Below are 27,492 nucleotides of genomic sequence, written 5' to 3' on the forward strand. Positions count from 1 at the left end.
ATATTTTCTGACGGAATTATAATTATTATGGCTAGGTCCTTTTTCTACTGATCAGATGCGCCTTCTAAAAAAAAAAAAAAAAAAAAAAAAAAAACCTGCAAGATGGGCCCTATTTTGAGCACCTGCTTTCGTTCTGACTTAACTCATGGTTAGAAAGTTCGCTTATACAATCAGAAGTTTCTAGATCAGGTATATTTAAATGCTAGTGTACAAAGATTATAATTATAAGGTTTTCACTTCTCACTAAGATTTTATTGCAAATTTAACAAGTCTGTTGATGGACAGATAAATTTTAGTAGTTGCAGAATAGGCACTGGTTATCCAGAACTGCAAAAGGAAGAAAGAGAACTTCTCGCTGTAGTGCATGCGTTTATGTCTTGAGAGGTTCTCACTGTGAAAGAAAGATTACACATTTTGTCACATTTTCCACAATATTTATTGTAAGGCCTGTCTCCAGGGTGCGTCCGTCTGTGTTTTGCAAGGCTGCCGCTGCCAGCAAACGTCCTGTTGCACCTGGTACAGTTGTGATTTTCTGCATCTGTAAATACCATGACACAGACAATACAGCTGAAACAAATTTCACTCTTATTTATCATTTCTGCCTCGCTAGTCTCCCAATAATGAAGAAAGTCTTGTTACACAGCTTGTATTAATAGATTCTCGCCAGTGTGTTTATATAAGTGTAGTTTGAGGTTCCCCAGCTTGGAGAATTCTATACTGCACTCTGCATATTTGTACTGTTTCACACTCTTCATGCTATTCTGTTGTTCTTCTGTGGAATTTCCCAGTTTTTGTTATTAATGTTATATACATTATGTGGAATCGAACTGCTGCTAACATATTTATTTTCATGGTGACTACCAAGCTTTCCAACTCTAGAAAAGAGAGCCACATTCTCAGAAAGAACTCTAATATATGTGCAATCTTGTCATATGTCTTGAATCTTCTCATAACATGCGTTTTTCAACTTCTGCATGCATTATCCTATTTTAGACATATGCTTAAATCTTTCTGCATGCATTATTCTATGTTAGACATAAGCTTAAATCTTTTTGCATGCATTATTCTATTTTAGACATATGCTCAAATCTTTCTGCATGCATTATCCTATGTTAGACATAAGCTTAAATCATTCTACGTGTATAACATTTTTTTTTTTTTAATAATTTATTGATCGATCAGTGCATTTAGCGCTATACAGATCATTTCTAAAGAAAATATAAATACAATACATGACACTGAATTGAGGGCAGCCTAGATTGGGCTCCTCAATGAACAAAAATAGGCTAATTGTTAATAAATAATTATTTACATAGGTTGGTGTGATGATAAATTTTGATTATAATATGAGGTCCATTGGAAGTCGGCTCTTGATTCTGGTGGGAAATGTGGACTTCCTTCCGAGAGAGTAGAGGATGGCACCTGGAACATTTTCTAGGTTGTTATAGAACTTTTTAGCTTGTGAATGAATAAACTGTTTGACTGTGTCAATACCAGTTTCTCTGTGTAGTTGGCTGTTACGGACAAACCAAGGAGAATTGAGTGAAATTCGTAGGATTTCATTTTGAAATGACTGGATGTGTTTAATTTCACTTATTGCAGCTCCTCCCCAGACAGGACAGGCATAAAGCAGTAGAGGTCGTAATAGAGATGTGTAAAGTAGCATGCAATTTTGTAGCTTTAGAGATGATTTCTTGTTTAATTCAACATAAGTTGAAAAGAACATTCGAAACATTCGAAAAGAAAAAAAAAACAATGACAGATAGGTTAGTACAGCCTTGAGGATTTCAGTCTCAGTAGTTGCATTTGTGCCTATCTATTTTACGTCAAAACTACTGAGTTAAATAAACAGTTCTAGGCGCACCATTAGCTGAATGACTAGAACACTGGCTTTCCATGCTGGTCATCAAGATTCGAATGCTGACAGGTCCAAGTAGAATTTGTGATGGAAAAGTCACCAAGCCGCCAAAAGAAATAAAAAATGACTCTACACTGCTCCTTGCTCTGGAGAAACATTTCAGTCGACAGGAACAGTTTTTGTGTAGGAAAATTTCTTCCTTTCACCATTTGTCCTTTCCTGGTAATGTAATCTTGCTCACTGTATCGCTGACGTTTTCGGATATTAATTTTCCTTGCTGCTCTATTGGGTAAACACTCTTCTCTATATTTTTCTCATTGGGCTCTAGATCAGTAGGTTTACTGCCATCAGCAGATCTATTGACTGTAAAGATAATAACAAAAAAAGTCATGCAAAATTATTCCATTTTAAGTGTACACCTTCACCTTATTTGTGTGTTCAATAACTTCACTATGTCTGGTGGTATTTTTACAGAATAAGTTTATATTCCATTCTGTTAACATGTTAGTTACTTATGTATGCTGTTTTATAAATCATTGCACATATAAGAACAGCAGTTTATCACTTGATGAGTTATTTAAAAACAAAATGAAGCACATTATTATATCATAAGCATAACTTAACTAATGCATAATTAGGTAATTACTTCAATTGTTTTTAGTGACCTTCATTTTCAATACCTGACTTGCTCCCAGTTGCATCAAGTACCAACAACTAACTATCCACTTAGTTTGATTCAAATAATGTTTTAATTCATCGCATAAATGAAAATAGCAGTAATTACTGAATAAAACAAAAAAAAAAAAAAACACGAAGTAAACAGCACAGGTTGCTAAGTGAGATCAGCGAATAGGGATTATAAAGAATGGACACTGAGTGAATTTTCCTGTGTTTTGTTTCTCTGTGCACCAGCGTTTAGTTCCACTTTCAAGTGTTAGAGGTTAGTGTAATCGAGCATAGGCTAATATAATAATTGAGTATAGAGTTGAGACACAGGATCCAAACATCGCCCATCTTATTGCATAATCCAGTAATGCTTTGCTTCAAATAAATTCAAGTTAACTGCTTTTCCTTATTTCTCAGTGACAAACTAGTTGTAATAAAATTTGTTTATATTTCAGATATAATAAATTATATTATAAAATAATATAATACACTATAAAATTAAGTATCGAATTAGTTTAATATTTGTATATCATATAATATAGGTATATGGTTTTACTTCTCATAAGAGTTTTGTTTTTCCATTTTCAGTGCTATCAAATAATTACATATTTTAATTGTTGTTAGGGTCAACGTCTCAACTCTCATTATAAAGGAATTCTAGAGTCTAGACATTACAGTTAATGACGGATTTATTATTTTATGGATCCAATTTATTTTATTTGAGTACATAATGTACCTAGATGTATTAATTATATGTGTTATATTTCCGTTGTGTTGACTGCCAGCTGGTGTGATGTCAGCGCCAGCTCTAGGGAGAAAGCAGAATCTCACGCTCTAGCTGGCTTGAAGGTCAGTCCAGCTACATCAAAGGTACTGACGCGAAGTGTCCATACATAGTTACCTATACGCTGGTGAAATAACTTGCTTCACTTGTTTTCTGACAAAATAATAATATGTTTCAGTGTTCCGGTGAAGTGCTATCACCTATTGCCAAACCATTAAATAATAATAATAATAATAATAATAATAATAATAATAATAATAATAATAAAAGTAAATTAAGCTTCCCTTATTAAAAGGTTGCCAGATTTGACAAAGCGTATTATATATAACTTGGAAACACATCTAAAAGATCTTTCACTGTTGTATCTATTAAACCTTAAATTAGAACATGTTTAATTATTGTTCTTGCACCTTTTGTATTTTGTAGTAGGCTATATCTTGTTGCCATGAGCAGTTATATTTGTCGTCCAATCAGTATTAAAGGGTATTCACTAAAAAGATTAATTAACAGAGTAGCTGGTAAGAATTCACCTGTTGCAACAAATACTTTAACTTTCATTGTAACTCATGAGTTTACTAGTCATGTAATATAGGTAATGCTTTATTTCAGTAAGTTTCTCAGCCTAATACATAGGCCTATTGCGAAAGTTTTGTATTTGATGTCCCTTCCTATACCGGTACAAAAAATTACCCAGAGGCAATAATGAAACAATATTATATTAGTGAAGCAAAGTTAAATGAAAATGTCTAAGAAAAAAAGTAATCTGACCAAATAAGCCACACATAATCACTCTGACAATAAAGTCTCAGAGTTCAAATTCGGAACCCTGGTAAGAAGCAGTCAGCTGACTGATCATGGAGACTTTGATGTAAAATTAGATTAGATATATGCAAGACAGGATTAGGCTACAGTTTTATTACAATGAATGAAGTTAAGTACTTTATAAACTCCATATTGTAGTACCTTTTTTAATACCTGACATAATGATCACAGAAACCTGCAGAAAAGTATGAGGTAATGGAGGGTAAGTGTGCGCACTTAGTTTTAATTCGTTCATAATATGGTCGTCTGTTATTATTTTGTTACATTAAGTAGGTGTTCATACACAATGAAACTTTAAGAATATTTATGCATTGTTAAAACTGCCTGTAGTGATCATCATTTGTTGTGGCACACAAGTATAGACAAGTTGGCGAATGCGAACACTTAGACGACATATGCGGGTAAGTGTACGCAGAATGTCGGCTAACTGTGCGCACTTTTTAATGTATGTTTTCTTTAGTTTCACTGCGTTACAACAGGCCTATATTGCAACAGTTTATTAACACAGATCACAGAGAAATGTTCCATGTCCTTCATATGACGTGCACAACTCGTGCTACCTCTCGTCACACCCATTACACTCTACCCAATTTTCTTCATTAGATACATCACACCCAGGGCAGATGTGTATCTTCTCTGATGGAGTTGATCACTAGATGTGCTAGACCCGAATGTGAGCTGTGTGCAGTGGAAGTTTTCGATTGGGTTCCTTCATATTCTTTTACACCCTTTAGTAATTTTGGACACTTGAGGATCCGATTTTGAAAGCTACTTTTCAGTTCTTGCTTTCAGCCTTTCTTGTTTCTTCTTTTCTTCCTCCTGTTTCAAGTTTTGCTTCTTCACAAGATTGTTTTTATACGGAGACGATGTTAAAATGTCTCATTGCTGTTCTTTTTTCCTTTTGTTCTGATTTTCATATTTAGGTAAGGAATGAATGTTGGTGATTGGTACTTGAGGTAAACTAATGGGACTGGTTGGTTGAATTGTCTAATTAGTCGACCTGTCATTTGTTTCTTGGTTGTTCATATTCAATTTTTCTCCTTCTTCCTGTTCTCTATTTATATCTTCATCTCTGTTACTATTTGCTGACTGACCAAGATCTTCAGCAATCGGCAAGTCGATTTTGGTTACCTCAGATGGTAAAAAATCATCATCATTGAACACGTGTGGATTGCAAGGATACATGCATGTGTCACGGAAAGCCGCCACAGCATTTCGAGCAGTTGCCAACCCCTCAAAGGCTGCGCGAAATAGACCAGACACTTCTATCTGGGTTACAGCTCTGCCAGGATTACTGCAAAGTCACTTTTCTACTTCTTTGGCATAGAATTTCTTGAATGGGGTGAATATTACTTTATCTAATGACTGAAGTATATGACTAGCATGGGGTGGCAACGTAATAGGACAATGCTGTGTTGTCTGCAGAATTCCACAGCTGAAAGTGAGCAATGTGAGACATAGTTATTAAGAACCAAGAGGTCTGGATCATCCACTGAAGATTTAACATGCTTGGCAAAATGTTCCAATCAAACAAGGAACAGTTCTGAATTCATGTATCGAGATTCACTAACAAGTCCAAGAGAACCTGCAGGGGAGTTGTTACAGAGCTCCGGGAAAAATCAAAGCAGATGTATAAAGTTCCCTGTTTGGTTTACACAAAAAAACAGCAGTCACTACTTGATCTCTTTCAGCCGATTATATTTTCTTTATGGACTTCTTTTCCTTTGTAACAACGACTTTAGCCGTCTTATCAGGAACAGTCGACACTCCGGTCTCATCCATGTTGAACAATCTATGGGGAGGGAATTTGTACTTTCCCAAACATTCCTTGAGATTCTCAAAGTAGCAGTCAACCTGCACCTTGTCGAAACTGGCGCGCACACTTGCCCGGCTATTGTAATGTCTTGTTCAATCCGGTGTAGATGGAACAAGTGCTGCTAGTTCCAGGCGGGAATAACGGCATCCTCACCAGCAATAACAGCATTCTCCAAGGTATTAATAGTAATCTTATACATTTATTGCAGAGAGACCAATACCTTATCTTACTTCATCGCAAAATTACAGTCAAGTTAGCGAAATATAACAATTTACCTGTCTCAATAATGTAATCGTACGAATAAAGCACCCACAGCGTTAAAACAACTCTTACAGATTACACTACCATTCTAGACTGTCAGCTGTCGTCCATTGTTGCCAACAGCTGAAAAATGCGACTGCGTATACTTGACCGCCTGCGCATAGTTACCCTCCATTACCTTATTCTATTATCCATGTGCTAAAAAGGATAAATGTTCATCTTCTCTCTTACTTAAGAAAAGTCCCTTGTGCAGGTGCTTGTATTACCCTCTTTTGACTATGCTGACATTTTAGTGACTGACCTTTCCAGCGACAACAAAATGAAACTTCAACCTGGTCATAATTTGTGTATACGTTTTGTAAGCAATGTTCGCAAATATGATCATATTACCTCATCCCTGGAAGCAATAGGTTGGCTTAAACTAGATACGCAATAGCCCTGTCAAGACTCTGGAATTCGCTACCTGCTAGCAGGGACTGTCGAAATAAAAGTGAATTCAAACACAAACTTACTAGCACTTGGTCAGTAATTGAGACTCGTTCAGACATGGCTTCTTGTAAATAGTTATCTTATTCTATCACAAAATATTTAAAAATCCAGTACGTATCTGAATACGTATACCTAGGACAGTTAGTATCCTTTTACCAGAAGACAGAGAAGGAAATAAAACGAAGGATTTTTCTCGAGTGGAAGGCATTCTGGACCTCTCAAGTTCATCATACTGAAGAAAACACTCAGCAAAAAACTCAGAACAGAAATATTGGAGACCTGCGTAACTCCTGTGCTGTTGTATGGGTGTCAGACATGGTCTCTCACTGCCAAACTTCGTAACAGTCTCCAAATATGCCAAAGGAAAATGCTGAGAAGGATTCTAGGTTTATTACTGAGGGACAGAGTTCCAAACGAAGTGCTCCAAAAGATGTCAGCAATTGAAAATCCAGCACTGCAAGCCACTAACATCAAATGGAAGTGGGGAGGCCATATTGCAAGACTTAGAGACGGAAGATGGACACAGAAAGTCACACTATGGGACCTCCGCATTGGCAAGAGATCACACGGAAGACCAAGAAAAAGATGGGCCGACCTCTTCAGAGAACGTGCAGGAAGCCATTGGTCAAGCAGAGCAAGGAATAGGAAAGACTGGAAAAACCTAAGAAGGCAAGTGAATAGTGACTAAAACCAGTGCAACAGGAACAAGTTAAGCGAACAATATCAAAACAGTGCAGAATGTAAACCAAGTGAACAATTCCAGGCATGCAAACATCTCTCACACGGAGTAGCTCACCGCGTGAGACAAATAGAGCACTCCCTCTATAGGAGGAAGCCTTTGGCCTCAACGAGACATTTTTAGGCTAATCATTTCATTTCATTTCACTTAAGTAAAAAAAAAAAAAATTTCTTTGTTCTTAACTTCCATAATAAATTGTCTAGGCTTTATTAATCAGGTAATCTTTCAGTACTTTGATTTTATTGTAATTGTAAATTTAATATTAACTGTAATTGTAATTGTATTCTTAATATTGTAGTTGCAACCCCTGATAAAGGGGAAAAGAAGGCCTCATGGCCTTATCTCCACCAGGTTAAATAAATATATACTACTACTACTACTAATGATCCAACCATAAGTAAAGTAGATATCCCAACTCCCAACTCTGTCACCATTAGTATATTGTTACAAATACGTTACCATAGAGATGTCACCTTGCCACAGAGCTTCTATAACCAAAATGCATCCCCGCATCTTCAATTTCCTCCTTGAAGACAGTTGCGTTCTCCAACTCTTCCCCTGAAAAATGTTTAGGGAATGTGTTGGTTACAAATAATGACTGTTACAAATTTACAGTGGTAATTTGCTAGGAGACGACGTTGCATATAGATCACTTTTACACTAAACCTGTTGTTGTTGTTTTCTAATGCCAGGCGTTTGACAAATGACCTCTTGCACTCCAATATTTTTCAAAGATATTATCATGACCAGCCAATGAAGCACAGATTTTGAGGTGTTCTGTACCATTAAAGTAGTCCCCGCCCGGAGATCTGATTGGGGAACTATTTTACATCTGGATAATTTTACCTTAATGGTACTCATTTCATATTGGAGTGGTTAAATGGCAAGTTGTAGCCGATTTAAGTGAACACCATATTTTAACGTTTTGGTGGCTACTTCATTCACACACAACCCCCAGAATGTCTGGAGGACCACACCTGCTGTTGGTCGACGGGTCCACTGGACCTAGCTGGGAGATCTTATTGATCACCAGCTTTCCCTCTTTAAGCCACTGGAGGACGATTTTACTGCCATAGCAGGTCAGCACTAGGAACAGAAAAGTAGAAAGAAGAGGAAGGAAAGGGAAATGAACCCCTAGGCCTCGACAACAACAACAACAACAACAACACTAAACCTAAAATTTGTTTTTGCAAGATATACTAAAACCCTAAACTGACCTAACCTAACCTTTTCCTTAATCTGCGATAGGTTATGTTAGATTAGGTTAGTGTTTTAGTATACGTTGTATACACTAAGGTTAGGTTTAGTGTAAAAGTGGTCTATATGCAATGACGTCTCCTAGCAAATTACCGGTAGCTTATGCATTTCATACTTTCGAAACAGAAACAAATCCTACAGAACCTAAAATGACTTACAAACAGTGCTTTCCTTCTGGAGAGACACGTGGTGGAACTCTGTGTAGAATATAATATTATAATGGCTGGAAGATGACTAGGCTACTATCCAGCGACCCGGAATTTTGTCATTTTTAACCTTTTCGCCCTACTTTAAGACTTCCAAGGCCTAAGCGGAGTTCAATGAAAAAATTAATTATTAAGCCTAACACATTTCTCGGTTTCATGATCAAAAATATAACAAAGAAATGCCGGAACCCTGTTCCGTCGAGTTCTGCCAGAAAAAAAAAGCACAAGGAAGTTAAGAACTGAAACTGGCTAACCAAATACCACAGTCTAGTATATAAAGTCACGAAGCTCAATACGTAGTAAATATGCAACCATAGACAGTTGCAAACCACTAGGATCGCTACTATCGCCTCATTACTGACAATATAAAATAGTACCTGCACAGTCTATTGTTTCTAGTACCCTCATAAACTCAAGCTTCGTAACTGTATATACTCAAGATTATCTTGGTATATACTATACTGTGCAGTACTATGCAGCAGTTGTTATTATAGCCAGTACCTATAAAAAAAAAGTTAAAAAAATGAAGGACGATGGTGGTAGACGTGACTCTATGAAAGTCGCAATCGGTATAGAGGCACTGGCTAGCTTAATGATTTACATCAAATTGAATCAGGACAGTTTCAGAGCTTTATTGAGTTTCAGCAACAGATTTCAAAATGTTACTATGCAAAATAGGGCCAAAAATTTACGAGAAAGACATAGACTAGTGAGAAGCAATAACTGTTCATGAAAGACTAGTACTAACACTTCCGATATCTGACAACAGGATATTAGTATACACGCACAGTCTATAGTATATACAGTCACTCAATACGTAGGGAATATGCATCCAATGACAGTTGAACTTTAGTTGCTAGCCACTGAGATCGCTACTATCGCACAGTCTATTGCTCCTAGTGCTCTCAATTGCCAACTACTTGGAGCAATGTATTGCGAGAAATAAAAAAAATCACCTCAAGCTTCGTGACTGTATGTACTAGACTGTGATACAAATTTGATGTACCTTAATTACTTAAAGTGTTAAAACAGCTGATTTCCAGAATTGTTCTAGAAATGTCATGGTCTCTTACATTATTCAACAAGCCTGATGACAATTTTTTTTCAATCCACTTTTGATATTCTAGTACCAGTTGGTGAAATTTTATACAAATCTCTGCGCTTTTTTGCTATAAAGAACTACGAAAAAGTGACAAAATCCGTCCACAGCGAATACGAACTTCCTTTGATGTACCGACATGTGAGATCACTACCGAAGGCAAACCAAATGATCGGTTCGCCTTCGCTGCAAAATACTACTGGGTGTTCAGTTCAAAATGTGTCTTGGCTCGCTGTATGCCGTCATGTGGCTAGCTGATGAGCCTAGAGAATTCAATCTTCCTATACTTCCGCAGCTCAGGTGTATAATCTAAGAGGCAGAGAAGTTGGCTAGCAAGTACGGCGTTCATTCTGAAGAGTGCGTGCCGATACGTACGGTAACGCCGGTAGTGGCAGGAATGTGAACTGTTTGGAAATACGTACTGTCGGGATATGGGGAGAGGGTTAAGACGATTACTTACGTATTTGTTGACATTAACTTCGACGGTCAACATGAACACGGAGCATTTGATTTGTGTTGTGGAATGTTACCGTACGCAACCGATGATAACAAATACCCTGTGTACGACTTGCCGGCGCAAAACACAGTTCGAAAGAGGTTATGGTAGCACACAGACCGTACAGACCGCCATCTGTTGCTACGACGTTCAAGTTATACCGTACACGTTCTCAAGTTCAGATTGAAGAACGCCTTAAATAATAGGCAACTTCTCTAACATATCAGCTGAAACTCGCTTCAAATCGGTGACCCAACAACAGTGACGTCATGACACACTTTGAAATGAACACCCAGTAGTAATCAGCTGATTCAAGTCCGCTCGCTGACCTCTCGTCATCACTCGTAGCTAGAAATCGCCTCTAATCCATCACTGGATCATTAATTAAAATTACCGTTGTTGAAAAAAAAAAAAAAAGACTATCACTGCTTCACTGGTGAACGAAAAGTCACGTATTAGCCCATCTCTATTAAACAGCATAATATAATAATTATCCTCTGATCGAGATTCCGGCTATTACATAAATCTATTATCAGGCAGTACATCTCACTTGACGATATGTGTCAGAGGAAGCACAATTGTTTGTATGCATCTGAAGTCTGATTACTGGCATATGTAGCTAATCGGCAATTTAAGCATTGAAGGGGGAAAGGAACTGGCTACCCTACCTCATTATCTAGTTGCCTCATGAGTGAGGCCTTATTGTGTTACTTATGAGGTTCAAAGCTGTCTTCGGACAGTTGACTAAACAACAACAACCTACAGCATATTGAAACGATCAAAGCATCACATTTATTATTAATAAGTCACACGGACACGTTAGGATACTATTATTCTTGAACACGAAGAAAAAAAGTGTTTTCTGTGAAGTACAACCGATAACAAAAATGTGAAAACTGACTCGGATGATCGAAGGATAGAAGCGCCTAACAATAGCTGCTTTAAAGTCACAAGCAAGCGTTCGCCATTTTTGGTTCTTTCGCGCTCAGTCACACACGAGTTTTAAGTCAGTTATATCTCCAGACTGCATCGTGATAGGGCGGTGATATGGATTCAAAAAGATTCGTTTGAATGAGAGCTAATCAGAAAACGCTAACTCATAACGATCTAAACGGATAATGAAAAGTTCTGTGAGAATCTCGGAAAAAAAGTGACTAGAAATTGAAATGTCAAAATATTTGTTGCTAAAGTCAAAGTCACAATACAATAAACGCAAATCGGATGAATAAGCACAAAAGGAATCGATTAAATCCAAAGTGACAAAAGCCGAATGATGCAGGGCTTATAAAGAGAGGAAGAAATCCACTCAAACGCTAGATAACCATCACATAAACCAATTAAAGCATTAAATTAATGCCTATTTTAGTAGTATTTAAAACAACATAAACGAATGAGAGCTTTATTTCTTTAATTTTATTGACCTCATCTTTCTATGTTCTCTTTTAAATAAGATTACCTCTAGCGTTGTGAGTTAAGATCTGAATTGTTTCTTTTGCTGTTGGTTCCACCCCTTCCCCCCCGGTGTAATATAAATCCCTCCTCACCCTGGGGATAAGGTCTGAACTGTTGAGACTGCATTTTTATGGATGTAACATTAGACAGGTATTAACAACTTATTTATATTTAAATCCTTTTTAATTTCCCGTAACTTTCCATGACTTACCTCTAATTTTATGAGCAATAAAGCATCTTGAATCGTTCGCACAAACTATATTGAGTTTTAAGATGTATTATAAGTACCAGGTCTCTCGGACGAATCACTTAAAAAAAAAAAAACACACACACAATTATACAAACTGTGTGTGTGTGTGTGTCTAATGCCTACCCACTTCACTTTGCGTGATTCGGGTTCCGCATACTGCGGATAGATGGCAGGACTGTGACCCATTTTTAAAAAACTGCACACCACTACGGCGGGCCACGTTATACATGATGCGTATCTGTGAAGAGTTATATCGTGTACTAGGATGAGTGTATGTTAAGGGTTCGTGTAAGTGTAGTGTAGGGAATGGGTGAGGATGATGATAAAGGTGAGGAAGGGAGAAACTGAAATATAATTATACGCCATTTAGAGAGTAATATTTCAACAACGTTACCCTTACCGGTACCTTTCTCCTATTTGTTCGTCAACTTTCCGAAGACAGATTTGAACCTATGAGTTGTTTCTTAAATGCAATATAAAAACACGTATACATAATTTTATACTATCAAGCGTATTCCTATGTAAACTCTTACTGATAATGAATTAATGATACGAACGGAAGATTCGTACATTCCTTTTTTTTTCAAGTAATTCGATTGTCATGCCATCTATGGCTTACAACAGTAAACAGCTGACGGTTCTATATCGATTCCTCGATCGACATTACATTCGACAATTACATGACGAGAGTTTCTGTTGGTTGAAATATCTTTGATTCAGCTTGTCAACTATTACCCAAATTTACCGCAGATATCATAGTACAGTTCGCTTCATTGTTACATTGTTGGGTGAAACTAGCGTTAAGGTAGTTCCGATAATTTCGGAAGTAAAATCGTTGAATTTATAAGACATTTTTTGTGGAGATGCAGTTTGTATGCAAGGCAAATATAAACCAAACCTAACCTGTCACAGATTCTTATAATACAATATGCAAGGTGTATAAACGGAGTACGAAGGGAACTACTTCAGCGCTAATTTAGCCCATTTGTTGTCAATGTCGTGGAATTCTCGTTCTGCGCACGAAATGTAACACAACTTCGTAAACAATATAGTTTTTTTTTTCACAGTGAAAGATTTCATAATTGAGTGCAATGTCATCACCGTTAGACAATTCACTCTGTACAGAATTGGGGAAATGTGTGGAAACTCTCACACATACAGGACAAAAAGTCTTAGATAAGGATATATTGAAGAAACTTAAAAATATATGCAAGTATGTATTATTAACCGTTTTATCATGCTAAATACGATATAGGCCTACAGTATTATGCAATTTAAATTTGCATTCGTAAACAACTTGGAATTATAATAATTATAATTTATTTTACAGAATATCTGATGGATACGTGGAACATGCTTACCATGTACTAATATACCAACTAGAGAAAGGACATGCAGAGATACGCTTCAGTGCCTTTCAAATTTGTGATGAGCTCTTCAGGTATATATAAAAAAGGGGGGAGAGGGAAGTACTGTATTCCGGTACTTGTGCTACTGCTTTCAACATAGCAAAAATATAAAATTCAGTGTTGTTAACCCATGAGTAGGCCTAATCATCTTATAATAAAGTATGGTACCTAAAGTTCATGTGATAATGAAGATACAGCGTAGTAGGTACTGAATTTTGCTGAACAAGAGTCTTCAATTAGGTATATTTTAATTTTCAGATTAATTCTAGGACCATGTTCTAAGTGCAAACTAAGGCTATTACTTCATATAATTTAATAAATCAGAAGTTTTCTTTTTCTTTGTGAAAAAAGAAAGAAAAGAAAATGTGGTAATTCTCTAGAGGTACCTACACCAAAGGCATATCTCCCTATCTCCCCGACCTTACAATTACCAATATAACACACGAGAAGTCAATATGAAATATTAGGGAAATGGTCTGTCTTCCTAGTATTGTGTCCTGGACTGCTCGCGTGTTATGTTGGTAACAGCTTAGGGGCGAAGGCAGATGTCTCCCCTTAGCTGTAGTGCTTTCGGAGAATTATAAGTAGACATCGGATTTTTAGGCACTAAAAATTGCAGTTTTAGGCGCCTAAAATAAGCTCAAAATTTGTAAAATTAGGCTCTATTTTAATGAAAATAGGCATTTTAGGCACATCAAGGTATCATACTTATTTCTTTCACTGAAATTTTTAGTTATACACTAAAATACGCACAAAAAGTATGTTTAAACTTTAAAAAAGAATACTATAGGTATTATATTTATAAACAGAGCTGCACAAATTTAATATATTGAAACTAATGAAATAATGATTATTGATATCAAGATTACTCATTTTAAGTTATTGAAATTCAGTTCCATGCTCAGACTTTATTATAATTATCTGCACAGTACACCACCAGAATTTTTTCTAAATTCTCCACAGTTATTTATTTATTTTATTTATTTATTTAATAATAACATATACATAAAAACGTTACATTAAAATACCCTGAAAGAGCAAAGCTCGTGTTCGGGGACAGTTCCGTTATATAGATACACATACTTTGTAGACAAAATACTTAAGAAAAAAGCTCACATAAAGATTGTAATAAAATTAGTAAATAATAATACTAATAATAACTGAGTGAAAAAAGAGACAATGTTTAGATTGATGGATTAATATTAAATTATTATTAGTAGTATAATTAGTGCAGGTCATGTTGATATAGTAACCAAGATAAAATAGAAAAATACACTTAGGATAGAAATAAACTTGTTTTACAATACATGGTACATAATATATATACAGGGAAGTCTGTCATATAAATTTTTTAATTCTGGATCTGAAAATTTCATTGCTTAAAGTAGTCAATTCTGGATGAAATTTTATTATCGAATTATATAGCCGTGGACCATAATTTGTACTGTGTAGTAAAGCAGCAGATGTGAAATATTTAGGTTCAACTAATTTAAGAATTTCATTTCGTCTCGTATTATGAGCATGTGGCTGAGCTACAAATTTCGTTCTATTTTTATGATAGAATTTCATTAAAGAGTATTTATAAATTTGGTCAATTTTAAAAATATTCAATTCAGAATGGATCAAATTTGTTGGATAATCCAGTCGCCTTTTCAAACAAATTTTGATTATACGTTTTTGCAACATAATTAGAGGAAAAAGAGCAGTTTTTGTAATGCCTCCCCATCCAATTATACCATATTGGATAACAGATTCAACTATAGCCAAATAAACCAAACGTAATACATGAGTAGGCAAATAATGGCGAAGGTTTACAAATTTGTAAATTGTTTTGCGTATCCTGTTACATAAAAAGGTGATTTGTCTATCCCATTTCAAGTGCTGATCAACAATAATTCCCAGGTATTTCACATCTACAGATTCTTTCAGGCAAGGGCATTTACAGGTTGTAGAGAGTTTACAAAATGAGTTGTGGATTATTAATTTTAAATGAGAAAGTGATTTTAATTTGTTCAATCCAGAGACTGTTAAAGAAAATGGCACCAAAGTAGTTTTAGTTATATTTAGAGATAGCAAATTTGCATCAAGCCAGTTTTTGATCAAATTTATACCTACATTGGCATGTTTATAAGTGTCCTCCCAAGTTAAACCACTGAAAATCACCACCTTATCATCAGCGTAAGAATAACAGGAGCCATTATGTACTTTCAAATCAATGTTTAATAAATCATTAATATATACTAAAAATACCTTTGCCTTTTGTCACTGAGAATCGTTTTGAAAGCAGAAAAACTTATTTCAACCGAAACTGATGTGAGAGGCGCAAATTTTAAATTAGGTACAATAGAAACATCAATACTTACTGGAACATTTACACTTTCCCCCGATATCACTCTTGATACTTTTTCCAACAATGAAAATCCTACATTCTTATTTAATACGTTGTCCCACTTATTTTTAACTTTTTTCCCAGTTTCGCCCAAAGCAGAATGTATGTTCACTTGAGCTTCCTTTACTATTGCTATTTGGCTACAAAGAGATTGTTTTTCACGTTCTAATTGTTCAATGCTTGCAGGTATGAAAGAAAAGTTTGATGTCATGTAGGCAATATCGTTTTTCACTCGTGAGTCATTCAGACAATCTTTCACTGCTTTCACACACGCTGCACTATCAGTTTCAGGTAATTTATCAATAACTGTGACCACTTCTTTAAAATATTTAGAATAATACACCACTGACTGAATCCAGGTTCTCCATCGTGTAACAACCGGCTGAGGTGGGGGTGGGATATCTGGAAAGTTCTCTCTGAATATTGAAATCCTGGATGGGGCTTTACAAAAACATTTTTTGTGTTAGAAATAAACGAATTGACAAGAGGAAATTCATTCCGGATTGTTTCAGAAACCCTGTGAAGGCCATGTGCTAGACAGGTTACATGCGTGAGGTTAGGATAAAATGTTTTAAGAAGTGGAGCTGCAGCAACCATGTATGAGGCAGCATCAGTACAAAACAACAGAACTTTAGAATCGTCTATATTACCTGAGTATAAAGACTGTAGGCCTTTATTTACAAAATAACCAATGGCTTGGCTATTCACTTTCGAAAGTTCCTTAACACATACGAGGTGTGGAATCGAAGGTCCATCAGGACTAAGTTTTCCTACTACCATATTTGCTATATACCTATTCATAGAATCTGAGGTTTCATCCACAGAGACCCATATGTAAGAACCACCTATATCCTCCCGAATGGAAGCTAAAGTTTCATTGTATATTCTGTCTAAGTAATTTTTTCTTAGGGTCGACTCAGATGGGATATTTTGTTTGCAGTATTTTTGTAAAAACTGTCTTAAAACCGGATTTTCAATTGCATTCCAGGGAATGTTAGCAGCAACAAACGCTCTGGTTAAATCAGCATAGAAATTGCTGCTGAGATTGGATGAAGTAGGCTGTGTTAGTAAAGTTTGTTGCAGTTGATTTTTCTGCTGAGCTTTAGCCTTATGAGCCGCTCCTTGCACATGCTGCTTTAGGTGGCACTTCTTTTCTTGCGAAATCTAAAAATGTAAAGTAAACTGAATTAAAATAAAATCCTAATTGTTGTATTGCCGTATTTCTATCACAAAGTTAGTGGGTTCGAACAATCAAAATTTTAATAACCTGCAAATACTTTAACTATCGGAATTTAAAAGGTTAAAGTGTAGTGGTCTTAAAAAGAATTATACCTCAGGATAGCTCAGTCAATGTATAAATATTATAGGCCTACTCATTAAAATTAATAGAATTTATATATTTCAACTATTGTTACATACCTGTTTGCTACAAACTTGCAGAATATTATTTTTCCATCATAAGTGAATTCTGAATATTCTGTTAGCCATTGCCGGATCAATGTAGATTTTGCACTTATATTTTTCGGCATTATCGCGTTAAACTTCACAGGAAAACGTCCTACCGCTCAAAACTTCTCAACACAAATAAGGTGAGGGAAAGAGCAACTGTTAACGAGCATTCAAATGAACCGTTGTTATTGAGATTCAATTGGACAAAAATACAAAGTTCCACTTATTGTTGCATTTCCTGGTAGTGTTAACACTAGGAGGGCCATTCTTTTAAATATTTTGTAACGGTTTACCCTACTAATTCGCAGTTTTACGACTTTTCATAAATATTTCAAAAACACTCTTTCTCCAAAAATTGTGATTTTATGACACTCTGAAGGGCAGTACAGCTAATCGGTTTCAGACCGAAAACAGTCATTTTTATAGTATAGTATATCTCTGAATCGGTAGCAGCACATGTTGTGATTGTTGCCTGCTTCAAAACTAAGGTTTGTTCTTTGTCGGCATTTATGCCTCCAAACATGTTAAATTCGGTGAAATCTATTGCGAGTGTCGTGAGATTCAAAACATTTTGTTTCCTTTATCAATGGTTTCATGGCCGGTGTGAAGCAAACTTTCCACTTTTTAAATGCCTTAAATTTCGCAGTGAATGCATGTATAAATTATAAAAAGTAAGAGTAAAATGCGAAACTTTACAGTGAGTTAGGCATTTTTAGGCGAATATTAACAAATTAGGCTCTAATAACCGTTTTAGGGCATTTTAGGGCACTATAAAACTCTTTGAATACCTTTCAATTTCCATGAAACACAAATATTAATAATTATTTTTACTTTTCTCCTAAAGAAACAAAATAGGCATTTGCCCTAGAATCCGATGTCTGATTATAAGGTAGCTTAAATAATTTTCTCATAGTGTGACTTGTAAGTTTTCACGTCTTCCAGGAGATCACATTGCTTCCGCGAACTGCTGGTTTCTAACCTGCAGCATGTGATGGAACTGACATGTGAAACAAATTCTGACTGCCATCTCCCACCTCCGAGGTCTGTGGCACTGAGTCTCAAGCGCATGGCACTGCAGAGTATACAAGAGTGGAACAAAGTGTATGGAGATGGCTACAAGAAACTACAGCTTGGTTACAACTTCCTCCGGCACTGTAAGAAGGTAATCATTATATTACTAATCCTCTCCCACCAAACATTGCTCCCAGACGTCACACACCACCAGCAAAGTGAGCAAGAGCCATTATGTTGGAACCACATAACATAGGCCTACTTACAATGATGCATGCTCCAGCAACATAGTAACACATCTCCCAGGAAATTCGATAATTTTGTGCATTTAATCTTGGGTAGGAGTAAGTAAGGATCAACCAGAAAGTCATTCACAATAGCCTCCAAACAGTCACGCTGATTCATAGCTGGTAATCATGAACAACTTCCTGTGAAGGTTAACTTCTGCCCAGTTATGGTTCTTACAGCTATTGTAAATAAACTTAAGTAATGACAAGGAACAACGTCGGCAATTCGGGTCTCTCTGTGCTCTGTTCAAGAAACCCAACCAGCAAATTATTGTACCTTACTTACTGGCTTTTAAGGAACCCGGAGGTTCATTGCCGCCCTCACATAAGCCCGCCATTGGCCCCTATCCTGAGCAAGATTAATCCATTCTCTATCATCATATCCCACCTCCCTCAAATCCATTTTAATATTATCTTCCCATCTACGTCTCGGCCTCCCTAAAGGTCTTTTTCCCTCCGGCCTCCCAACTAACACTCTGTATGCATTTCTGGATTCGCCCATATGTGCTACATGCCCTGCCCATCTCAAACGTCTGGATTTAATGTTCCTAATTATGTCAGGTGAAGAATACAATGCATGCAGTTCTGTGTTGTGTAACTTTCTCCATTCTCCTGTAACTTCATCCCTCTTAGCCCCAAATATTTTCCTAAGCACCTTATTCTCAAACACCCTTAACCTATGTTCCTCTCTCAAAGTGAGAGTCCAAGTTTCACAACCATAAAGAACAACCGGTAATATAATTGTTTTATAAATTCTAACTTTCAGACTTTTTGACAGCAGACTGGATGATAAAAACTTCTCAACCTAATAATAACAGGCATTTCCCATATTTATTCTGTGTTTAATTTCCTCCCAGGTATCTCTTATATTTGTTACTATTGCTCCAAGATATTTGAACTTCTCCACCTCTTCAAAAGATGAATTTCCAATTTTTATATTTCCATTTCGTACAATATTCTCGTCACGAGACATAATCATATACTTTGTCTTTTCGGGATTTACTTCCAAACCTATCTCTTTACTTGCTTCCAGTAAAATTCACGTGATTTTCCTAATCTTTTGTTGATTTTCTCCTAACATAGTCACGTAATCCGCATAGACAAGCAGCTGTAACCTGTTCAATTCCAAACCCTCTCTGTTATCCTGGACTTTCCTAATGGCATAAATTATTGTACCTTAGCAGGTAAATTACCTGAAAGCAGAACATTCACTTTTCTAGATGAAATGGGTGTAATTCTTGCTCATGCAATAAGTTCTAAACCAGTGTCTGTTCGACGTCCACTGAATAAGTAACATTTCACTTATTCTCAAAATGACGAATATTTCCGTCGAATTCAGGAATATATACCAATCGTCTTTGTTGTGTCTCATGCCTAAATTTTACCTTGTTCTCTTCGTTTACAATCGATTGAAGTGCAGTATATCCAGAATTAGAAAAAAATTGTCAGCCATTTACATGTTTTCGTTTTGGGTTGTTTTAGTGACTGTTTTCTCCAGAAAGTACAGGTTTACTCAACCAAGGCCTCTGACCTTACTTCCTTTAAGAAGAAGGCAATGCCTAAAAAAATTTTATTGCACTTAAAAACCAAGTGTCTTGGCCACGTTTCAATCCACATGCCATAACAGTGTATTTTCAAGTGTTTATCTTATAATTTTTAGGTGGACTTCAGTGCACTACAAATGGAGAACTCTGCAGAACAAGCAAGAAGAGGGGAACAGGAGAGGAGACAGAAAGCAGTAAATCAAGAGAAGCTGAAGAAAGTGACAACAGAAATAAATGGTAACTGAATTATGTTGTTGTTGTTTTCTAATGCCAGGCATTTGACAATAAAGTCATTTGACCTCTTGCACTCCAATATTTTTCAAAGATATTGTCATGGTCAGCCGCTGAAGCACAGATTTTGAGGGGTTCCGAATCCATTTCTTGATTTGAGTTGCACAATGGACAGTTAGGGGACTGATATATTCCAATTCTCTGCAGGTGCTTGGCCAAACAGTCATGACCTGTTGCCAATCTAAATGCAGCTACAGACGATTTTCGTGGTAAATCGGAATTAACTGTGGATTATGTTGCAGAGAGTTCCATTTTTTCCCTTGGGATTGTGTTTTCAAATTTTGTTTGTTGAAGTCTAAGTATGTAGATTTAATAAATCTTTTCACAGAGTAATACGTAGATTTAGTAACAGGTCTGGAAGTAGCAGTGCTGCCCTTCTTTGCTAAAACATCCGCATTCTCGTTTCCCAGGATTCCACAATGGGATGGTATCCATTGGAATACAATTCTTTTATTGAGCGTTATTAATTGAGAGAGCATTTTAGTTATTTCTGCTGTTTGAGATGAAGGTGTGTATCTAGAGACTATTGATAGAGGTAACTGAATTATAAATCCTTCATTTATAGTGTCGGTAGATCAAGAAGTGTTGAGGCTCTTCACACACAAGCATGTATTTTCACTACTTACTAGGATCAACACATTTAGAGCAGTTTAACAATCTGATTTACATAGCCTAATTTTTAATTTTATCTTGAATTTTTGTTGTTAAAGACCGAGAACATCGTCTGCAATTATCACTAAAAATTAATGACAGAAAATAATGCTGTCGAGGTTTTTGTTCCAGACTTTGACTTTTCAAATAAAACATTTTAGGTAACTGTTAGGAAACTAGTACATTTGTATTTCAGACAGTAATGCAAGTGAAAATCATTCCCAACATTTTGGAAAGTGTTTTTTGACAACCTGAACAGCAGAGTTGTGTAGGTACTACTATTTTCTATATTTCATGGATTCCAATGCTTCTTGATATGATGAACTAAGACCTTCCTGTAATCCTGCTACTCTAGCAAAATCAAACTTAATTTCTCAGATATGAGCAAAGGAATTTTCACGTAGTTACTAATTTTAGACACAAGAGGGCACTAATGAAAATTAGCCTGTAGAAGATACACAATATGATAAATACTAAAACTTAAAGAATCGCTTTATTTTCAAGAGGAACTATACATTGCAGTGGAAGAATTATTTGCCATAAAGAATCAACTCTCATGCCCTACTCTGTTGTATAATTAACACAAATAATTATGCAGAACAGTTATCCATTGTTACTTAGCAACAATTACTGGTATAACTTGAAAACATTTTTAATAAGGCAGATAAATGCAATGGATGTAAGCTTCTCATATGAAGTATATTAAACATTTTATTATAGTCGCGATGCTGTTATTCCCGGCGTGACTCCTCCTCTTTGCTTACGTCTTAGGAAGTGAAGGCTCTATAAAGTCTAGGTAGGTAGTATCGTTCGCTATTTTTGTTCTTTCGTTGCCAAGCTACCGGACGAGGGATCTATTTGCCACACCATTAAACATTATCATGTCGTAGCTCCTATGATAGTAAATCAAACGCACTGTAATTCAGCAAATAATTGAGCTGTAAATAACATCCTCGTGTGCTTTCTGCTAACGCCAAAGAAAGAACCAAAATTGCGGGCGATTATATTAAGTATTTATCGAACCTTCTTTATCTTCATCAGCAAATCACAAGATGCACACGTTTAAATGTAGCCGACCTGCAACGTGATTGGCTGCCGGAAATAAGAGCGACGGGACTATAGTTACATTCAGAAATTTTGCCTACGAAATTAATTGGTGGAATGTCTTTAGTTTCTTTTAGTTGTTACAAACTTAATGTGACAAGACCTCTAGCTTTGAACTTTTTTCGTTTTTCAGATGCAAGCATAAGTCACTATATGAATTAAAAATGACTAGAAAATAAATGCAGGCCACCAGCGTAGCTCAGTTGGCTGAGGCTCTTCCCTGCCTATCTGAAGTTGTGCTTGGGAGTGGGTTTGATTTCCACTTGGGCTGATTATCTGGTTAGGTTTTTTCAGAGGTTTTCCCCAACCGTAAGGCAAATGTCGGGTAATCTATGGCGAATTCTCGATCTCATCTCGCTATCATCAATCCCATCAACGCTAAATGACCTAGTAGTTGATACAGCGTAGTTAAATAACAAACTAAAATAATAATAATAATAATAATAATAAATGCACGAAGGTCCTTATTAATATGACAATTATGGAATGCAAGAAGCAGGGAAAATCCAAATACTCTTGAGAAAGTATGCCCCTACATTTTTATCTGCCAGTACATGATTTCTGATCAACTGGCCGATGGGCTTTCTTGAAATTAAAATTTGTGGCTAAAACTTTTTTTTTTTGTTTACAGAAATGCAGCCAGAAATAACAAGTACACTTACGACACTTGAGAACTGCATTAATCTACTCTTACCAACACCAGAAGATTTCTTTATTCAAGAGGAGAATGGGAAAGAAACGAAATCAAAAGAAACTGGAGATAACGACATTGTAAAACAGATGGGAAATAAAGTGAATGAAGACACACAGAGTGATAGTGAAAAAGACTGTGAACCAAACAGAGCAACTGATGAGAAAGAATTGCACTTACCGTCAACAAGTAAACATGAAGTGGAAGACAGTGGCTCACAAGTGGAAAATTCTGACTTCGAAAGCGGCACGTCAGATTCTGAAGAAGAAGAAGAAGAAGAAGATGACATTAATTTTCGACAGTACGGAATGCTCAGCTCAAAATACAGTATTGAAGTAAATGTAAATACAGGTATAATACTATTATCCAGAAATAACGTAATTCTTAATAAATATAACTGTTTAGATCAGGGATGGAAAAAGTGCACAAAACTAAGACAAAGCTTATATTTTTTTAACATTTTAATTGCAAACTTCCTGCAGTTAAGTGTAAAGCTTCAGTTTTAATGCAGTATTAATAAAATGTTTTGTATAATGTACTAACACATTGAAATATGGATTTTATTGTGTATGTTGTTGAAACGTAGCTTTTCTTAAAGTTTAATAAATATTAATGCAAAATCAATACTTTATTACTTTTCGTGGTTATACAGAATGTTTCATAATAAGTGGCATCTACTTCAGGGATGGAATCAATAATAAAAAACGTTTATCCATGACCATAACGAAAAACATGCCTTTACTAAATACTTTTGCGTTTGTAAAGAGGCTTTTATTCAACATTACTTTATTCCACTAGAGAGATAAAGACTTTACCTCACAGTCTGAACTTTATCTCACAGTTCATTAGTATTTTCCTAGTACCCGGATACACACATATATTTTTCCATTCAACTATTACTCAAGAAGTTAATATATTAGTTACTAGAATGATATCATCTCTACTTCTTTATTACCATTTCTTAAATATACATACACCCAATCTCCTCTTTTCTCTATCTATTACGTCGTAATTTGTGCATTGTATCCATATCTAATATGTATTTTTTTTTTTAAATTATGTAATAATTTACCTTTTGGGATGCGAGGAGACTTAAACCTGCGAAGTTGGGTTTATAGGATTGTAAAACAACACGTGTTAGTCAACTGAGCTAAACAGACATAATGATAAATTGTGTTTTAATATTCCTTTTAAGTTTACAGAAGTAAAATGTGAAATTATTTTAATCACATTAGTCCCATGAACACTTCTAAATAATCCCTGAAACTTCAAAAAGACGAAAATACACGTTTAAAATGAAAAAAATATATATTAAAATTAGATAATTAATTATAATTTGTTAGTTATCCAACGCCTTAGAGACCATTCTTCACTAATCATGGCCTCCTACAACATGACCTACCTAGTACACGTATCGATTCTAAAATCCATGCCATGATATGTGATTATATGAGGACTTATTTTCAACATATTTTCTTTTATAAAACAGAATTTTTCGTTATGGTCATGGATAAAATTACGTATGGTACTTGTGAGCGTGATCTTTATTGCACTCGTGTAATTTAAGCACTCGGCTGATGCCTCGTGCTTAAATCTTTCTACTCGCGCAATAAAGATGCACTTACCTCACAAGTACTATAAATAACTATTATAAATTTATGCCTGCTATCACTTGGAATCAAAATAATTGGAGTTGCTTTTATATTCAGGCAACAATATATTTATTTGTCTTTACAGGAAATATCCAACTCCTTGCACCTTACTAAAATCCCTGCAATACATCATAGCGCTCTTCTCGCCCATTAAATAAATCCAGATGTTTGCCAAATTTGCTGACAGTCTTATTCAATATATCAGAGAATTAAAAAATTTTCAACTGATGTTAAGTAAATAATAGATTTGACATGGCCACAAGTAAAATTCAAGTAGATTGAGGTCTGAGCACATGGAGGCTGGACAATGGTTCTTTCTCACCAATCCATTTATCTTCTTCATCTAGACTTGTGTCACTGGTTATGGGGTTGAGTATTTAACATCCTCACGGTCCTTCCAGCTTTTATCTTACACTACTTCTTGCCATAGTTTCCCTCTTTTTTCAATGTCCCATCTTGTTCTAGGTCTTCTGACAGATTTTTAACCCATTTATTTGGGAATTAATTATCCAAAAAGTTTCTAGCAATTTGACTAAAATGAGATGAAGCACCACTGTGCATAAAACATACAACAAATTGTACTGACAACAACTCGTTCAAAATTTTTCTTTGAAAAACTGTAGTGATATTTTCCTGTTAGTCTTCCAGCCAGAACAGAAGGGCCTGATAAATGATCACGTATTATCCTTGCTCAGACATTAATGCTGGATTGTTGTTGGAATTTTGGGTTAACAGAAGTGTGTGGATTTTCTACAATCCAGTAATGTGAAAACAGCACATCATTAATAGGGAATGCAGCTTCATTCGTAATCAATACAGTGTATACAAGATGCTGTTTATGAGCATACATCTGCAGAAAAGTACGCAAAGTTTTTCGTAGAGAAAATGAAGCATTACAGTGTTTGTATCAAGACACAAAAAATTCACTTTATGCATTTTCTTTAAAGATAAATACCCATAACATAATGTTGCTGTAAAATAAAGGAACAGTGACTTGAGATCGAAGTGATATGAGGCATAAGTTTATATGAATATTATTTTTAGATACCTGAGAATGCCAGAAATGGCTCCAGCATATGAAACAATTTATGGTTTGGTAGGATTTTCAATACAACTTCTCAATGTCTGAACTATTTTAGTGGCTCACAGATAAATTTTACCCACCTGTGTTTATGTCTTGATGATAATAAGTGTAATATAAATAGTAGTCGTACTTATTACAGCAGGAACACTCAAAGGAGCATTACAACGACATGCTAAGTGTTTCTACATGTATAAATGCCTATATCGCTTCATTAATTTGTCATTCTGATTGTGTAAGATGAAATCTATCCATAACTAGAATCTATTTTATGCATTTCTGCCTATGGGGTTCAAATAAATTACCGGTACTGATAATTTACATTTCACATGCTTGCTTTTACTGTTAACAGAGCACCCGAAATTCATAGATCAGTTGCAAGGCTTGATAATGTGTAATGAAAAACCTAAATACAGAATTTTATTCTTTTATTATTCACTACACAAGAACTAAGATAAGGCAACTGAGTGCAAGAAAACTAAAGAAAAATAACTATCATGAGCTATGTTGTGCTACGAGAGCATACATACATAATGTTCTGCCCAAGGGCAAGTCTTTCACTGCAAACCCAGCAGTCTTCAATCTTTCCTATTTTCTACCTTCCTCTTAGTCTCTGCATATGATCAATATGTCTTAATATCGTCTATCATCTAATATCTTCTTCTGTCCCAAACTCTTCTCCCGTTCACCATTCCTTCCACTGCATTCTTCAGTAGGAAGTTTCTTCCCAGCCAGTGACCCAGCCAATTCCTTTTTTTGTTTCTGATCAGTTTCAGCATCATTCTTTCTTCACCCACTTTTTCCAACACAGCTTCATTTCTTATTCTGTCTGTCTATTTCACATGCTCCAATCTTCTCTATAGCCACATTTCAAATGCTCCTAGTCGTTTTCTTCACTTCGTCATAATGTCCATGTTTCTGCCCCATACAATGCTACACACTCCACACAGAACACTTCACTAGTCTCTTCCTTAGTTCTTTTTCCAGAGGACTGCGGAAGATTCTCCTTTTTCTATTAAAAGCTTCCTTGGCCATTGCTATCCTCTTTTTGACGTCCTGATAGCAGCTCATAATACTGTTTATAGTACACCCCAAGTACGAGTATTTGAAGCTGTACACTTGCTCTACTGCCTCATTTAGTATTCACACGTTTATCTTCTTTATTTTTCTTTCGACTACGACATCACATTACCAATAAATAAATTTGCTAAACATCTATTTAATAACATATTTTAGGATACAAGTTCGTTGTAATGAGGATATTAAATTTTTAAATTCTCGCTAATATGTGCTTAGTCTACCGTATATTTATAAGTAATAATCATGTATACACAATTAAATAAACCAAAATTGAGTTTCAAGAATTTATTAAAATTATTTCTCTTATAGATTCAACCACAGTTAAAGAAACTGCTGAAAATGCTGACATCTTTGATAATGCCAGAGATATGTATAAGCTAATCAACAACAGGTTTTTACCAACTGTAAAGACGTGGATAAAAATTATCACCAAGGCATCTGGTAAGTTAACAAGCAAATAGCTTCCAAATTGCTGTAATTTGTGTTCTTTTTTTTAACATTGCAAAATTGTGAGTTGTTAAGTTGATTAATTACTTAAGTTTGCAGATATTGGCAGCAAGTGAAAATAAACTCAAGTGTAATTTTTTGAGACACTCATGTACATCGGTTGTGGTTCACTCATAAGGATAGCGGACCTTCCCATAATTCAAGGAAACAT

The 27,492-nt window shown here is 35.6% G+C and overlaps 1 protein-coding gene and 1 long non-coding RNA gene across 5 annotated transcripts in view; one reads left to right on the top strand and one right to left on the bottom strand.

Moving 5' to 3' along the window:
• Positions 1-237: 237 nt before the first annotated feature.
• The window catches only part of LOC138708877 (uncharacterized), a 52,490-nt gene continuing 25,235 nt past the window's right edge, over positions 238-27,492 (bottom strand). Inside the window, exons 3-6 of one of the 2 annotated variants that reach the window (XR_011334782.1) lie at positions 23,202-23,279; positions 7,895-7,993; positions 1,313-2,221; positions 238-875 (exon numbers count right to left, since the gene is read on the bottom strand). This is a non-coding gene — a long non-coding RNA (uncharacterized lncRNA). Of the gene's footprint in view, positions 2,222-7,894; positions 7,994-23,201; positions 23,280-27,492 lie in introns of both variants that reach the window. The other variant, XR_011334781.1, reaches the window with a different exon arrangement.
• LOC138708876 (UV-stimulated scaffold protein A-like) overlaps positions 12,858-27,492 on the top strand; it is a 34,389-nt gene continuing 19,754 nt past the window's right edge. The window contains exons 1-7 of one of the 3 annotated variants that reach the window (XM_069839150.1): positions 12,858-12,953; positions 13,263-13,408; positions 13,526-13,636; positions 18,385-18,604; positions 20,401-20,521; positions 22,962-23,372; positions 27,144-27,275. In XM_069839150.1, the coding sequence (XP_069695251.1) occupies positions 13,287-13,408; positions 13,526-13,636; positions 18,385-18,604; positions 20,401-20,521; positions 22,962-23,372; positions 27,144-27,275 (1,117 nt within the window). In that variant the 5' untranslated portion in view covers positions 12,858-12,953; positions 13,263-13,286. Of the gene's footprint in view, positions 13,409-13,525; positions 13,637-18,384; positions 18,605-20,400; positions 20,522-22,961; positions 23,373-27,143; positions 27,276-27,492 lie in introns of all 3 variants that reach the window. The other 2 variants (XM_069839151.1, XM_069839149.1) reach the window with 2 other exon arrangements.

This window comes from Periplaneta americana, chromosome 11 (assembly GCF_040183065.1).
Source record: "Periplaneta americana isolate PAMFEO1 chromosome 11, P.americana_PAMFEO1_priV1, whole genome shotgun sequence".
Lineage (NCBI taxonomy): Eukaryota > Metazoa > Arthropoda > Insecta > Blattodea > Blattidae > Periplaneta > Periplaneta americana.